Raw genomic sequence first — 16292 nt, 5'->3', positions numbered from 1 at the left:
ATATGTATATACACACACACATATATATACACACACACACATATATCGTGTACTTGAAAATTGCTGCGAGAGTATATTTTAAGTGTTTTCACCACAAAAAAGTGATAAGTATGTGAGGTAATGCATATGTTAAATAGCTTGGCTTAGCCATTCCACTCCTCAAAAGAAACGAAAGATAATTATTCTTCCTTCTGGGCTTCTCGAGGACAGTACTTCTAGTATTAATATACCACTTAAGATTTTATTTTTATCATTAATTGTGATGGGTCTTCCTCTGCCTATGCTCTGTTTTAAAGTCTTAAGTTGTAGATGTCAGATAAGATACTTAAGTATCTTTAGTCCTCAACATCTAGTACAATTTCTGGTTCTTTGTATGCGGTAAATAACTAATGCTTATTGAACTTGGCTCTAATACTAATGCATTTCAAACTTATTCCTTCTATTGGTCTTAATGTCAATTATTATTACAATTACTATGTTCAATGTAGGACTGGGCATGGTGGCTCATGCCTGTAATCCAGGCACTTTAGGAGGCTGAAGTAGGAAGATTGCTTAAGGCCAGGAGTTCAAGACCAGCCTGGGCAACATATTGAGACCACATCCCTATAATAATAATAATTATTATTATTATTTTTAACTTTATTATTAAATAATAATAATAATAATAATTATTATTATTATTATTTAATAATGAAGTCTTTAAAAGCATAATACAAAAATTGTCTCCACTCTTTCTTTTCATGGCCTGATTTTTCAGATTCCATACTCAGCCACTTCCAAAGCCTCTCCTACAGCCTGGCTGAGCGATCTTCTCTGCTGCAGAAAGCAATTGCCCAATCTCAGAGTGTCCAGGAAAGCCTGGAGAGCCTGTTACAGTCTATTGGGGAAGTTGAACAAAACCTGGAAGGGAAGCAGGTGTCATCACTCTCATCAGGAGTCATCCAGGAAGCCTTAGCCACAAATATGGTAAGATCTGTGTCCCAAGAGCTAGCGTAGAGGCTATGTTTGCTGTGTGCCATCATTACATAATGTTGAAAAAGTAACAAGAGGGAACTTAACATCTGTGAATCATCTAATAAGATTTAGAAATGATAACTAATCCATGTAAAGATATTTCTACCCAGTTGAGCTGGAATGAAAGTGGAGATAGCAAAGTCATGTGGTAGAAGGGGTGGAGAACTAAGGTGATGAGATGTGTGGTATTCTGGAGGCTCAGTTGCAGTCCTCCAGTCCCCCTTGTGAGATAGCATATAGTTATTAGTTTGTGGCTCAGATGTCCTGGAATAAGTGAGCCAGGAGCTGACAGACGTGTTCTTCATGACAGAAATTGAAGCAGGACATTGCTCGGCAAAAGAGCAGCTTGGAGGCCACCCGTGAGATGGTGACCCGATTCATGGAGACAGCAGACAGTACCACAGCAGCAGTGCTGCAGGGCAAACTGGCAGAGGTGAGCCAGCGGTTCAAACAGCTCTGTCTACAGCAGCAAGAAAAGGAGAGCTCCCTAAAGAAGCTTCTGCCCCAGGCAGAGATGTTTGAACATCTCTCTGGTAAGCTGCAGCAGTTCATGGAAAACAAAAGTCGGATGCTGGCCTCTGGAAATCAGCCAGATCAAGATATTACACGTTTCTTCCAACAGATCCAGGTGAGGATATATCTGCCATGTTAGCAGAATAAAGGGAAGAGAAGGGCAGGGAGCGAACCAGCATTTACTGAGCACGTACTACATGAGTCAGTATACTGGAAACTTTACCTGCATTATCTTTGGGAATTATTACAGTGATCCCGTAAACTAGGTATCATTTGTCCATTTTTAAACCAACACAGTCAATATTTATTTTTCACTCTTACTACATGTTCAGCCCAAATCAGCAGGGCCACTCAGCTCATCATAGTCACTCAAGGGATGCAGATTGATGGAGATTTCATCCTGATATAAGCTTTCATGATTACTGCCTCAGTGGTAAAAGGTCATATTATATTTATTTACATTTTATTAGTCAAAGCACTTTCCACAAAACCACCTATACCTTTCAAGAGGGTGAGGAAATGTAATCTCACCACATACCTAGAAGGTCCAAAGCTAGAAATATTTGGTAAAAAGTATTAACAACTACCACAGATATATACCCAGAAGTAAAATTGCCAAGTCATAGTATATGCATATATTAATTTAATTTGACTCAGTAGTGGCCAATTTGAGCTCCAGAATGGCTGTACCAGCACACATTCCCACCTGTAGGACTTCAGCATTCCTATATCTCTGCATTGCTGCCTTCGCTTTATCTAGCTTTCTAACTTTTTCCATATTAAAGTGGAATCTCATTGTTTGGTTTGGTTTGCTCTCCTTTTTGCTTTGAATGATTTCAGACTTACAGAAAAGCAAAAGGAATGGTCCATTAAACACCAGCGTACTCTTCATCTAGATTCACCAGTTGCTAATTGTTTTCCCTCTCTTATAAAAATATAAAAGAGAGTATCATTAAGGGCTTCTATATTTGTTATTACCATTATTCTTTATGATACTTAACGTTTTCCCAAATGTGGTCAGTGGGAGCCCCTTCAAGCTGTCTCCTGTGGCTTTTTGACATGTCTTCCTCAGCATAAGAGCACTTTTGGCACTTAAGATATTTGTGGCACAATAATGTATTTCCTTGTCCCCTATCTGAAATCAGCTATTTATCCAAGGAGTCCCACTTTTAGTGGGGAATGATATTTAGAAACCAAATCTGGACACTAGATGAGCTACTGGAGTGTCACTACTTTTAGGTTCTTTTTAATAGATAGTGTTAGGAAATATATGTGTATGTTTCTTATATCATAAAATCATACTGATAGTCTAGTTTCAACTCAACACCACAGGATCTTCCTCCTTTCCACATTTGTATCTTTCTTTCCTGTAGGGAGAACCCTAGTTCCCAGCAACTTTAATATATTTACTTATTTGTTTTATTCTACAATAAATATAAGATAGTTTTAGAATTACACTAGTATTTCTACCAATAACAAACCTGCTAAATAAAATTGAAGATTTCTTTGGATTTGTTTTTGTCCTTAGCCTATGACCCACTGTGTACTGTGTTCAAAAATTACCTGAATTATTTTTTCTGTAATTTCTTATATAATTAGATTTGTTTCTATTTGTATTCAACTTTAGGACTTCATTTTTCTACCTTTGTTGATTAAACTTATTTTTAAATATGTAAAGCATTAACATAGGTCAAAAGTTAAAACTATTCAAAAAGTTATACTCAAGGTATAGGAAGTGAATAAGGATATATTCTCATTGTCTTTCCTATCTCTTCCATCCCATTTTCACCCATCCCCATAGTAACACATTTCAGGTTTATTTTTTTCTATTTCTTTTTACCAAAATGAACATACACACACATTCTTATTTTCCATTCTTCCTTACAAAAAAGAAGGGTATATTACGTAATCCTTTGCTTTTTTACTTAATATGTCTTGGAAATCACTTAATATGGATTCACAGAGATCTTCATTTTTTAAACCATACTTTCATTGTGTAGAAGAATTACAGTTTAATCAACAAGATTCTTCCTTTCTTTTCTTTTTTATCTTTTTTTTTTTTTTTGAGACAGAGTCTTACTCTGTGCTCTGTTGCCCAGGCTGAAGTGCAGTGACACAATCTTGGCTCACTGTAACCTCAACCTCCACCTGGGTTCAAGCGATTCTCCTGCTTCAGCCTCCCAAGAAGCTGGGATTATAGGTGCCTGCCACGATGCCTGGATAGTTTTTTTGTATTTTTAGTAGAGATGGGGTTTCACCATGTTGGCCAGGCTGATCTCGAACTCCTGACCTCAAGTGATCCGCCTGCCTCGGCCTCCCGAAGTGCTGGGATTATAGGCATGAGCCACCACACCTGGCCAACAAGACTCATATGTGGTGGAAATTTGAATTGTTGTTTCCAAAATTGTGCTGTTACTACTGAATAGCTGTGTGTATTTTTTCCCATAATATTGGAAGTGTATCCTCAGAATAAGTTCCTAGAGTGGAGTTGTTGCATTAAAGGGTAAATACATGTGTAGTTTTGTTAGAAATAGCCAAATTCCCCTCCATTGAAGTTTCACCATTTTGCATTCCCACCAGCAGTGTATTAGAGTACCTGTTCCCCCTCTATAGCCTCACCAACAAAATTTATTATCAAGCTTTTAATTTTTTTCTCGTGTGATTGGTAAAACATGATATGTGAATGTGGTTTTAATTTTTATTTCTCTTATGAACGAGATTGAGTATATTTTTACATTTAAGAGTCATTTATTTGTGAACTATATGTTCATGTATTTTGTCGTTTTTTGGTCCAGATTTTTGGCTTTCTCTCAATTTTTAAAGTTTTTTTTTTTAGAGTTCTTATATATTAGAGAGATTAATTCTTTATTTGTGATATGTTAGAAATATTGTTTCCCAGTTTGTGCTTTTGATTTATGGTGTTTTTTGCCATGTAAATGTGGAATTTTTTTTTTTTTTTTTTTTTGGTTTTTTTGAGACGGAGTCTCGCTCTGTCACCCAGGCTGGAGTGCAGTGGCGCGATCTCAGCTCACTGCAAGCTCCGCCTCCCGGGTTCACGCCATTCTCCTGCCTCAGCCTCCTGAGCAGCTGGGACTACAGGTGCCGGCCACCGCGCTCGGCTAATTTTTTGTATTCTTAGTAGAGATAGGGTTTCGCTGTGTTAGCCAGGATGGTCTTTATCTCCTGACCTCGTGATCCGCCCGCCTTGGCCTCCCAAAATGCTGGGATTACAGGCGTGCGCCAACGTGCCTGGCCGTAAATGTGGAATTTTTGTTCTAAATAGAAGATTTTATGAGTATTTTATTAAATATGTATTTTTAGTCATAGTTTGAAAGATTTTTGTCACACCCAGGTTATGAAAAAATTTATTCATGCTTTATTCTAAAACTTGTTTTAATTTTTTTTACATTTGAATCTTTTAAGAATTTAAGCTTATTCTGAAGTACGAATCATGTTACCTTTTTCTGTCATGTCTATCTAGTTGTTCATAATGGAAGTTGAGTGCCCCAATCCAAAATCTGAAACGCTCCAAAACCTGAAACTTTTTTTTTTTTTTTTTTTGAGATGGTGTCTTGCTCTGTCACCCAGGCTGGAGTGCAGTGGCACGATCTCAGCTCACTGCAAGCGCCGCCTTCTGGGTTCACGCCATTCTCCTGCCTCAACCTCCCGAGTAGCTGGGACTGCAGGCGCCTGCCACCACGTCCGGCTAATTTTTTTGTATTTTTAGTAGAGATGGGGTTTCACCGTGTTAGCCAGGATGGTCTCGATCTGCTGACCTCGTGATCCACCCACCTCAGCCTCCCAAAGGGCTGGGATTACAGGTGTGAGCCACCACACCCAGCCCAAACTCTGAAACTTTTTGAGAGCCAACATGACACTCAAGAGGTCATGCTCAAAGGAAAGACTCATTGGAGCACTTCAGATTTCAGAACTTCAGATTAGGGATGCTCAACTGCTAAGTATAATGCAAATATTCCAAAATCTGGAAGAGTCTGGAATTCAAAACACTTCTGGTCCCAAGCATAAAGAATATCCAACCTGTATCATTTATTTGAAAAATCCATCTTTTCCCCAGATTTAAGAAACCATCTTCATCATATACACAATTTTTATGTCTTTGAGTCTATTTCTGGATTTTCTTTTTTTTTTGAGATGGGGTCTTGTTCTGTCGCCCAGGCTGGGGTGCAGTGGCATGATCTCAGCTCACTGCAATCTCTGCCTTCCAGGTTCAAGCGATTCTCCTGCCTCAGCCTCCCAAGTAGCTGGGATTACAGGGGCCCGCCATCACACCTGGCTAATTTTTGTATTTTTAGCAGAGACGGGGTTTCACCATGTTGGCCAGGCTGGTCTCGAAGTCCTGACCTCAAGTAATCCACCCACTTTGGCCTTCCAAAGTGCTGAGATTACAGGCATGAGCCACCTCGCCCGGCCTATTTCTGGATTTTCTATTCTGTTTTGCTGGTCTTTCTATTCATGTACCAGAGCATACTATTTTAATTATAGAGGCTTTATGGTATATTTTAATGTGTGGTAGAGAGCTAGTCCTCCTCATTTTTTTTCTTTCAAGGTTTTTCATAGGTGTAGTTGCACATTTATTTTTCAATGTGAATTTAGGAATCACCTTCATTAGTTCTAGAGAAAAAAACTTGTTAGCATTTTTATGTGGGTCACACTAAATGTATTTATTCACACAAACGCATATACATACATAAGCAAATACATACACATGCACTTTTATGGATGTGTTTCCATCTAGTCAGATCTGCTTTTGTGTTTTTCAGGAGTGTTTTTTATTTTTTTGTTCTTTTTTGTTTTGAGATGGGGTCCTGCTCTGTTGCCCAGGCTGGAGTGCAGTGGCATGATCATAGCTCACTGCATCCTCAAACTCCTGGGCTCAGGTGATTCCCAGGGGTCTCAGCCTCCCCAGCAACTGAGGTTACAAGCAAGAGCCACTGCACCCAACTTCAGAAGTGTTTTAAAATTTAGATTTTGTGTTTCTTGATAGTTGATTACTAATATTGAGCCTTTTGTGTTGCTATAGTAAGTTGAAGTTTTCATTAATGATTTTTGTGTGTTAATTTTATATCCTGCTACCTTATTTAACTACTTCGTTGTTTGATTTCATTTTATTGTTGATTATCTTGGGTTTTACAAATATACTTTATTTTTTTTTTTTTGAGACAGAGACTTGCTCTGTTACCCAGGCTGGAGTGCTGTGGCACAATCTCCGCTCACTGCAACCTCCACCTCCTGGGTTCAAGCAATTTCCAGCTAATTTTTGTGTTTTTAGTAGAGATAGGGTTTCACCACATTGGCCAGACTGGTCTTGAACTCCTGAACTCAAGTGATTCTCCTGCCTCGGCCTCCCAAAATGCTAGGATTACAGGAATGAGCCACCATGCCTGGCCTTTTGGCCTTTTGGCCTTTTTTTTTTGGAGACGGAGTCTCACTCTGTTGCCCAGGCTGGAGTGCAGTGGCACAATCTTGGCTCACTGCAACCTCCTCCTCCCAAATTCAAGTGATTCTTCTGCCTTAGCCTCCCAAGCAGCTGGGACTACAGAGTGCGCCAACATGCCCAGCTAATTTTTATATTTTTAGTAGAAACGGGGTTTCACCATTTTGGCCAGCCTGATCGTGAACTCCTGACCTCAAGTGATGGGCCTGCCTTGGCCTTCCAAAATGCTGGGATTACAGACGTGAGCCACCGTGTCCGGCCATACAAATATACTTTCATGTAACCTACAAATACAGTTTTATCTCTTCTTTTTCAATTCTTACTCCACAGATTGTTTTCTCTTAATTGCATTGGCTGTTTTTTAAAATTATTAAATTAACTTTTTTTTAAAAAATAGAGATGGAGTTTTGCCATGTTGCCCAGGCTGGTCTTGAACTCCTAGGCTTAAGTGATCCACCCACCTTTGCCCCGAAAAGTGCTGGGATTACAGGCATAAGCCACTGGGCCTGGCTGATATCTTAAGTATAATGTTAAATAATAGTGGAGATAATGTGTTTACCCCCATTTTATAGAAGAGACCATGAAGCTTAGAGTAGTTTAGTAGCTTAAGATCACAAGTTAGTAAGTGGCAAAGTGTGATTGAATTTCAGGTGAGGTGTATTTGACTCCTGAAACTTTCATTCTTTAGGTCCTGTCATGGTACCTCCCAAGTCTTTGAATGTTTGTTTAGAGGAGACAAGACTGTTTTGTAATTCTTAGCCACTCTCCAGTGGATTGAAGATGTCCTACATATTTATCAGATTTTTTAATTGGGTTTTTTAATACAAAAAATAATTAGCTGGGCGTGGTGGCAGGAGCCTGTAATCCCAGCTGCTCGAGATGCTGAGGCAGGAGAATCGCTTGAACCCAGGAGGCAGAGGTTGCAGTGAGCCAAGATAGCGCCATTGTACTCCAGCCTGGGTGACAGGAGTAAAACTCCGCCTCAAAAGAAAAAGAAAAAATGTTTGTTTGTTTTTTTAAACTTGCACTGAGTTACATATTTATTGTATTGATCTAGCATTTGACCTGGCAAGCATACGTCTTTCCTTATTCCTTCTTTTTAGAGTATATTTATAAGGATTAGAGGATTTAATACATTTCCTTGTTTGCTTGACAGGAGCTCAATTTGGAAATGGAAGACCAACAGGAGAACCTAGATACTCTTGAGCACCTGGTCACTGAACTGAGCTCTTGTGGCTTTGCACTGGACCTGTCTCAGCATCAGGACAGGGTACAGAACCTCAGAAAAGACTTCACAGAGCTACAGAAGACAGTTAAAGAGCGGTGAGTTATCACTTGTGTTGGTCAGCATTGGGGAACTATTTTTTCTTGTTATGGAGTGAAATGATCTTTTCTCTTTTCTTCCTTTACCAGAAAAGATGGCATCTAAAATTCTACTACTGAGTCGTAGGAGGGTAAAAAGTGCCTTTTTTTAGGCAAAGCTACCTAATCTACTTGATGCTTAGTGGTTTTTCTTTTCTTTTTTTTTTGAGACTGAGTCTCACTCTGTCACCCAGACTGGAGTGCAGTGGTGCCATCTTGGCTCACTACAACCTCCATCTCTTGGGTTCAAGCAATTCTTCTACCTCAGCCTCCTGAGTGACTGGGATTACAGGCGCCCACCACCATGCTCAGCTAATTTTTGCATTTTTAGGAGAGACAGGGTTTCCCCACATTGGCCAGGCTGGTCTCGAACTCCTGACCTCAGGTGATCGACCTGCCTCAGCCTCCCAAAGTGCTGGGATTACAGGCATGAGCCACCACACCCAGCCACTTAGTGGTTTTTCTAATAGTAACTAATAGAAAATAGGGATGAGTTCCCTCTCTTTGTGATCAGAAGCCTAGGCCACTTGGACCAAACAGAACAAATTTGAGGCAGCAAGTAAGATTACAGAATAATTTTGAAAGAAGAGAAAAATTGGAAGAGACTTCCTAGACATAATTAAGGGTGATGTTGGCACTCCCCTGGCTTTTTTTTTTTTTTAAGATATGGGGTCTTGCTATGTTGACCAGGCTAGTTGTGAACTCCTGGCCTCATCGATCCTACTGCCTTGGCCTCCCAAAGTGCTGGGATTACAGGTGTGAACCACCGTGCCCAGACCCCCTGCTTGTTTTGACCACATTTAAGTTGCTATTTTAGAAGAGTATCTGGATTCTTCTTTCAAGGCAAACAAGGGAATATATGGCTGATTTTGGTCCCTGTTGAAAAGCCAGGATTCCCCATTGGACAACCTCACATAGATTTAAGAGCATGAACAAGACTTCTTATCTGAGTTTAGCCATAAATATGATCTTGATTTAGCAGATAACTGCCTTAGTGATTAGAAGAAAAGAGTTGCTCAAACCAACATTATTAGCAGCAGGTTATCTAATGGAGAGGATGGGGACAAAGGTCAAGAAAGCTTTTGTTTTTCTTCCCCTATGCTGAGGGCCTTTTTACTGTATGAGGAATCAGGATTTCTGGATTGACATCTGTCTGATAGATATGGCCATTTCCAAAATTTTCCTTTTGATTTAGTTTATTCATTGGCATGATTAATCTAGAACTAATCACCTAACTTTTGTGAGCCTCAGTTTCGGCACCTTCCTTGCTAAAGCAATCAGCACTTGAATTGGTCCTTGAAAGAGTCAAATAGCTAAAATGTAGCAGGGCTGGAATTGAGATCCAAAGCCTGCATTCTTTCCATTGTATCACAGTACCTAAATAGCAGCCTCCCTTTAGTTTTTCTCACTTTCACTTTAGCCTAGAGTAAGATTGAAGACCTCTTTCCCCAGAAATGTCCAAACAAGGGCAATATATTCCTGAGTTTGGTATGCTTCAACCTTATATGTGGTTGTTCAGCCAAACCTGCTCTGGAAAAGATTATGAGAAAGAAAGGCCATGTTAGGTAACTGATGTCTGGAGTCACAGAATGAACTAGTCTTAGCTCAAGTTGACTTTATAAAACAGTCTGGCAAGTAACAAAACTGCTTCATCGACAGAGAGAAAGATGCATCATCTTGCCAGGAACAGTTGGATGAATTCCGGAAGCTGGTCAGGACCTTCCAGAAATGGCTGAAAGAAACTGAAGGGAGTATTCCACCTACAGAAACTTCTATGAGTGCTAAAGAGTTAGAAAAGCAGATTGAACACCTGAAGGTAGGTGAACAAAGGGACTCCAAGAATTGGGCTAGGCACTGGTTTGAGTACTTGTATTAACTGGTCTCCAGCTGTGGTGGGGAAATGTATGAGAAATCCAAGTTGTCAGTCTGCATCAGAACAGAAATTCCTCCGTTTTCTTCATGTGATAACAATCTACCTATACAGTCCTTGAGAAGTGTACACTCTCTTTGTATGTTTGAGAATTAGACAAATATATTTGAGCAAGTAACCAGATAATATGGTCAGGAAATTGAGGATAGAAGAACTAGTACTACTTCAGCTAGTAAAGGAAAAGCTAGAATCAGATGGTTGGAAGGCACCTTCAAGGATGGGACCAACCTTCCTCCCATTCCCTGCAAAATCCCTTCTGTACTGTCTTTGATCCGTAATTATCCAGCCTCTGCTTACACCTCTAACCTATGTCTTCCTTTTGTTGAAATAAGCCAAATATGCCTCTGACTGTCATGCACTTATCCTTATTTTCTCAGTAAAGCATACTTCATCTTGAGCAGATGAAAGAAAAGAGTTTGATTGCTTTCTCAGAGTGAGTGCCAGGAGCATTTGCTGTTGGGAATTCCCTAGGACAGAGCTTTCCCAACATTTTTGTTTCACAGTGCCCATGGTGTTTTAAGAAATTTGTCATGGCACCTCAAGGCCAAAAAAAAACAGAAACAAAAAAAAAACTCCTAATACTTCTACTTGCTAAGAAGTTAGGTCCAAACAACTTAGTAGTTGTTCATATGGTGTTCAACAGATGTCACTGTATTTTCCTCAAAAATGTAAAATATTCTGTGAGTAAAGCCATAGTTTGGGGACTGCGGCTCTTTGGAATCAAGAGTGATTAATGGCCAGGCACAGTGGCTCAACGCCTGTAATACCAGCACTTTAGGAGGCCGAGGCAGGTGGATCACAAGGTCAGGAGTTCAAGATCAGCCTGGCCAAGATGGTGAAACCCCATCTCTACTAAAAATACAAAAATTAGCTGGACATGGTGGCGGGTGCCTGTAATCCCAGCTACTCAAGAGGCTGAGGCAGAGAATTGTTTGAACTTGGGAGGTGGAGGTTGCAGTGAGCTGAGATGGTGCCACTGCACTCTGGCCTGGGCGACAGAGAGTGAGACCCTGTCTCAAAAAAAAAAAAAAAAAAAAAGAGAGTGATTAATTAAAGAACTGACAAGCAGTGACCAAGGGTCAGTTTGAAATTAGGCAATATGAGTAGAGCTCTGTGCCTTTCTCTGCAGCTTAAAGTCAAAAGCAAACTAAGTAGATTGTCAGGGATATTCAGTATGGAGGAGGGCATTGAAGGCTAGAATGGCGTCCTTGCTCTGAAAGGAGTAAAATCCTACAACTATGGCAGGAGACATTTTGGAGACTTAACGTGATGTGGTACTTTTGTCTTAGAGCAAATGCCATTGTTTCCTGATGGATTTCTGTGGTAGTTGAATCTTTGATTTCAAACCCAATATAAAGTTTCCTTAATAAATGCAAAGTATAGCCTATGATTCTATGTATTTTTCTGTATCTCAATATCTAGCTCCTTATTTATCCTCTAGTTACCATTTCTTTTTTAATCTTTGTATGCATGTTGTTCCCTCTTGTCCATCTGGCAAACTCTTATCTTTCTTTTCTTTTTTTTAAGACGGAGTCTCACTCTGTCACCCAGGCTGGGGTGCCGTGGCATGATCTCGGCTCCCTGCAACCTCTGCCTCCCAGGTTCCAGCAACTCTCCCATCTCAGCGCCCTGAGTCGCTGGGATTACAGGTGCCTGCCACCACGCCCGGCTAATTTTTTTTTGTATTTTTAGTAGAGACGGGGTTTCACCATGTCGGCCAGTCTGGTCTTGTACTCCTGACCTCAAGTGATCTGCCCGCCTCGGCCTCCCAAAGTGCTGGGATTACAGGTGTGAACCACCATGCCCAGCCATTATCTTAATTCAAAGCTTTCCTTCCTCTATTCAGAATTAGATAGAACTCCTTTTATGCTCTTGGAATTCACAGACTGTCCATAATACTATAATAGCATTTATCACATTATAATGCAATTGATAATCTGAGCTTCTGGCTTTAGAAATTGTGTCATAATTCTATTTTGTATCCCAGTGTTTGGCATGGTGCCAGTCATATAGTAAATGTTCAATAGATATTTGATAAATGAATAAATAAATCAGAAGGATGGTCTCTTAATGCTTGTCAAAACACTAGGGAGTATATACAGAACAGATGTCCCTACTTGTGAGGAAAAAGCCCCAGATACTACATTTAGCCATTTTCTTCTTTAAACAGAGTCTACTAGATGACTGGGCAAGTAAGGGAACTCTGGTAGAAGAAATCAATTGCAAAGGTACTTCTTTAGAAAATCTCATCATGGAAATCACAGCACCTGATTCCCAAGGCAAGACAGGTGAGTACAGGCTCTTCAAAATATAGTGAATAAAAATTGCTCTTTGCTTTTGGCCTTTGGAAATGCCTCCTTATATAATTAAAGTGAAAATCAAGGTTGGGTATGAAAACAAAGGGCATGCCCAAAGCAGTCTTCCCCTGCAACCTGACCTGTCACCCCTTTTGCTATATAACATTGCTCCATTTTGCAAAATTCCTTCTCATGATGGGAAAAGTAAATGAACTAGTTGTCCCACTTAGAACTATCCAATGAACATAGAATAATTAAAATAAGATTTTCATCTTGAGAATTTCCCTTTTTTGAATGTGTAAATGGGATGGGTAAGCATCATCTTTAAACTTGGGCACTGGCCAGGCACGAAGTCAGCAGATCAAAACCAGCCTGGCCAACATGGTGAAACCCCATCTCTACTAAAAGTACAAAAATTAGGCCAGGTGCGTCAGCTCACGCCTGTAATCCCAGAACTTTGGGAGGCCGAGGCAGGCGGATCAGAAAGTCAGGAGATTGAGACCAGTCTTGGCTAACACGGTGAAATCCCATCTCTACTAAAAATACAAAAAATTAGCCACGCGTGGTAGCGGGTGCCTGTAGTCCCAGCTACTCAGGAGGCTGAGGCAGGAGAATGGTGTGGAGCTTGCAGTGAGCCAAGATCACGCCACTGCACTCCAACTTGGGCAACAGACAGAGCGAGACTCTGTCTCAAAAAAAAAAAAAAAAAAAAAAGCCGGGCATGGTGGCACGTGCCTATAGTCCCAGCTACTCGAGAGTCTGAAACAGGAGAATAGCTTGAACCTGGTAGGTGGAGGTTTCATTGAGTCAAGATCGTGCATGCACTCCAGCCTGGGCAACAGACAGAGTGAGACTCCGTCTCAGGAAAAAAAAAAAAAAAAAAAAAAAAAAAACCTTGGGCAAGCCTGGATAGGTATGATTGTGATATCCAGGAAGAAGCAAGGTATTTAGAAGTCAGTGTTGGGCCAGGCGTGGTGGCTCATGCCTGTAATCTCAGCACTTTGGGAGGCCTAGGTGGGCTAATCACTTGAGGTCAGGAGTTCAAGACCAGCCTGGCCAACATGGTGAAACCTTGTCTCTACTAAAAATATAAAAATTAGCCAGGCCTGGTGGCTCGTGCCTGTAATCCCAGCTATTCGGGAGTCTGAGGCAGGAGAATCGCTTGAACCTGGGAGTTAGAGGTTGCAGTGAGCTGAGATCGTGCCACTGTATTCCAGCCTGGGCAACAGACCGAGACCCCATCTCAAAAAAAAAAAAAAAAAAAAAATCAGTACTTCAAAGGGGGTACAAAGATTGTGCCCAGATGTGTATATAATCTTTCACTGCAAATTAAGTCTTTGAAGCAAAATCCAATATGAAGGCCAGGCACAGTGGCTCATGCCTGTAATCCCAGCACTTTGGGAGGCCAAAGCAGGCGGAACACTTGAGGCCAGGAGTTCAAGACCAGCCTGGCCAACATGGTGAAACCCCGTCTCTACTAAAAATACAAAAATTAGCGAGGCATGGTGGCTTGCGCCTGTAATCCTAGCTACTCAGGAGGCTGATGTGGGAGAACTGCTTGAACCCGCGAGGCAGAGGTTGCAGTGAGCCAAGATTGCACCACTGCACTCCAGTCTGTGCGACAGGGCGAGATTCTGTCTCAAAAATAAATAAATAAATAAACAAAATCTCATGTGAGTTCCCAGTCACTTGCTCGTTGTTAATTGAGATCACATAGGTTTTATTACTAGTCTGTGATAGTGCACTCCTATAGTCACTTAACGAGTAAAGGAAAGATTTATTTGCTTTCTGAAAATGTGTACTTTTCTATAGTATTCTAAAGTTAAAAGATATTTTGGAACTATCCACAAGTGACATTTCAGGGAATTGGTGATATATCAGCCTCTACGTTCAGTGACTTACTCGTGTGACTAGATCAGAGTCAGCAAACTTTTTCTATAAAGGGCCAGATAGTAACTATTTTAGGTTTGCAGGGTATATGGTCTCTGTCACAGTCATATACCTCTGCCATTGTAACAAAAACAGCCAAAGACAATACATTAATAGAAATGAGTAGTTGTGACTGTATTCCAGTAAAACTTTGTTGAAACAGACGAAGGGCCAGATTTGGCTGATGAGCTATAGTTTACTGACTCCTAGACTAGATCATTTAAAAAAAAACAAACAAACCAGAAATCTCATATAGAACAGAAATCTCATATAGAAAAACAGAAATCTCATATAGAACCCTACTACATAAAACAAAACATTTTGTTGGCGGCCGGGCGCAGTGGCTCACGCCTGTAATCCCAGCACTTCGGGAGGCCAAGGCAGGCGGATCATGAAGTCAGGAGATTGAGACCATCCTGGCTAACACAGTGAAACCTCGTCTCTACTAAAAATACAAAAAATTAGCAAGGTGTGGTGGTGGGTGCATGTAGTCAGTCCCAGCTACTCGGGAGGCCAAGGCAGGAGAATGGCATGAACCCGGGAGGCGGAGCTTGCAGTGAGCTGAGATCGCACCACTGCACTCCAGCCTGGGCGACAGAGCGAGACTCCATCTCAAAAATAAATAAATAAATAAATAATAAAAATTAAAAGAAACCATTTTGTTGGCATAAGTTTCCCTTATATGTTATTTTATAGCATTTATCTGTTTTGAAATCCATCAGTAAGAATATTGAGACTAACTTAACGAATATAAAAATTTGAAAAGGAAGATTATTGGATGACAGCTTCACCATCTAATTTCTTTCTTTCTTTCTTTCTTTTTTTCCTGAGACAGAGTCTCGCTCTGTCGCCCAGGCTGAAGTGCAGTGGCGCAATCTCGGCTCACTGCAAGCTCCATCTCCTGGGTTCATGCCATTCTCCTGCCTCAGCCTCCTGAGTAGCTGGGACTACAGGTGCCCGCCACCAAGCCCAGCTAATTTTTTGTATTTTTAGTAGAGACAGGGTTTCACCGTGTTAGCCGGGATGGTCTCGATCTCCTGACCTTGTGATCCACCCGCCTTGGCCCCGCCAAGTGCTGGGATTACAGGCGTGAGCCACCGGGCCCAGCCTATCTGATTTATTTCTAAATTTTGTTTGGTTTCATTGTATCCAAAAAATATGGTTCACACAGATTAAGTAATTGCAAATGATGACAAATGTTTTTGAAAGTTGACTTCACAATGTCAGAACAGGCTTTGATTGAATTGAGCTAGAAACTTGAAAGTGATGTAATAAGAATTATTGTTTCAAAGTTAAATCACTAAGAATATTTAATGAGGGCTCTTACACATAGAAAGCACTTAAGACTGACATTGAGGACAAAAACTGTCCAACTGACTTGAAGTGTTAAGAATTCTATTATTACACAATTCTGCCACAATGAGAACTGTGTAGATGTACAGAGAGCAAGTCATGTTATATTTTTGGTCGTGTTATTTAATGTATTACACATGTGCTATAGATGTTTTTCTTTGTATAGTATACATGAGTATACTATACATGAGTATACTATACATGGACAGGTTTGAATATCATAAATTGCTGGTAAAGAGCTACCACCTTTCCAATCAGAGACACTCAAAAATAACTTAAAATAGATGCTTAGATGTGTCAGGAGCTGCTTTACTTTCCCCAGAAAAGCAGCATAATTGGTTTCATCTGGTGGGTTAAGGTGTAGAATTCAGCATAATGGAACATGCATGTTTTATTATCATTTCTAAGTAGTTAGAAATTTATGTGAATATTACATTTA

General features: G+C 40.4%; 1 protein-coding gene across 8 annotated transcripts in view; it reads left to right on the top strand.

Annotated features, from left to right (window-relative positions):
- Positions 1–16292, top strand: part of LOC129040038 (microtubule-actin cross-linking factor 1) — a 379189-nt gene that overhangs the window by 252222 nt on the left and 110675 nt on the right. For all 8 annotated transcript variants that reach the window (XM_054493938.2, XM_063665707.1, XM_054493981.2 and 5 more), the window contains 5 exons: positions 758–966; positions 1325–1642; positions 8139–8305; positions 10004–10160; positions 12445–12562. In XM_054493938.2, the coding sequence (XP_054349913.1) occupies positions 758–966; positions 1325–1642; positions 8139–8305; positions 10004–10160; positions 12445–12562 (969 nt within the window). The remainder of the gene's footprint in view (positions 1–757; positions 967–1324; positions 1643–8138; positions 8306–10003; positions 10161–12444; positions 12563–16292) is intronic.

Source organism: Pongo pygmaeus, chromosome 1, assembly GCF_028885625.2.
Source record: "Pongo pygmaeus isolate AG05252 chromosome 1, NHGRI_mPonPyg2-v2.0_pri, whole genome shotgun sequence".
Lineage (NCBI taxonomy): Eukaryota > Metazoa > Chordata > Mammalia > Primates > Hominidae > Pongo > Pongo pygmaeus.
This window is presented reverse-complemented; position numbering and strand designations above follow the sequence as displayed.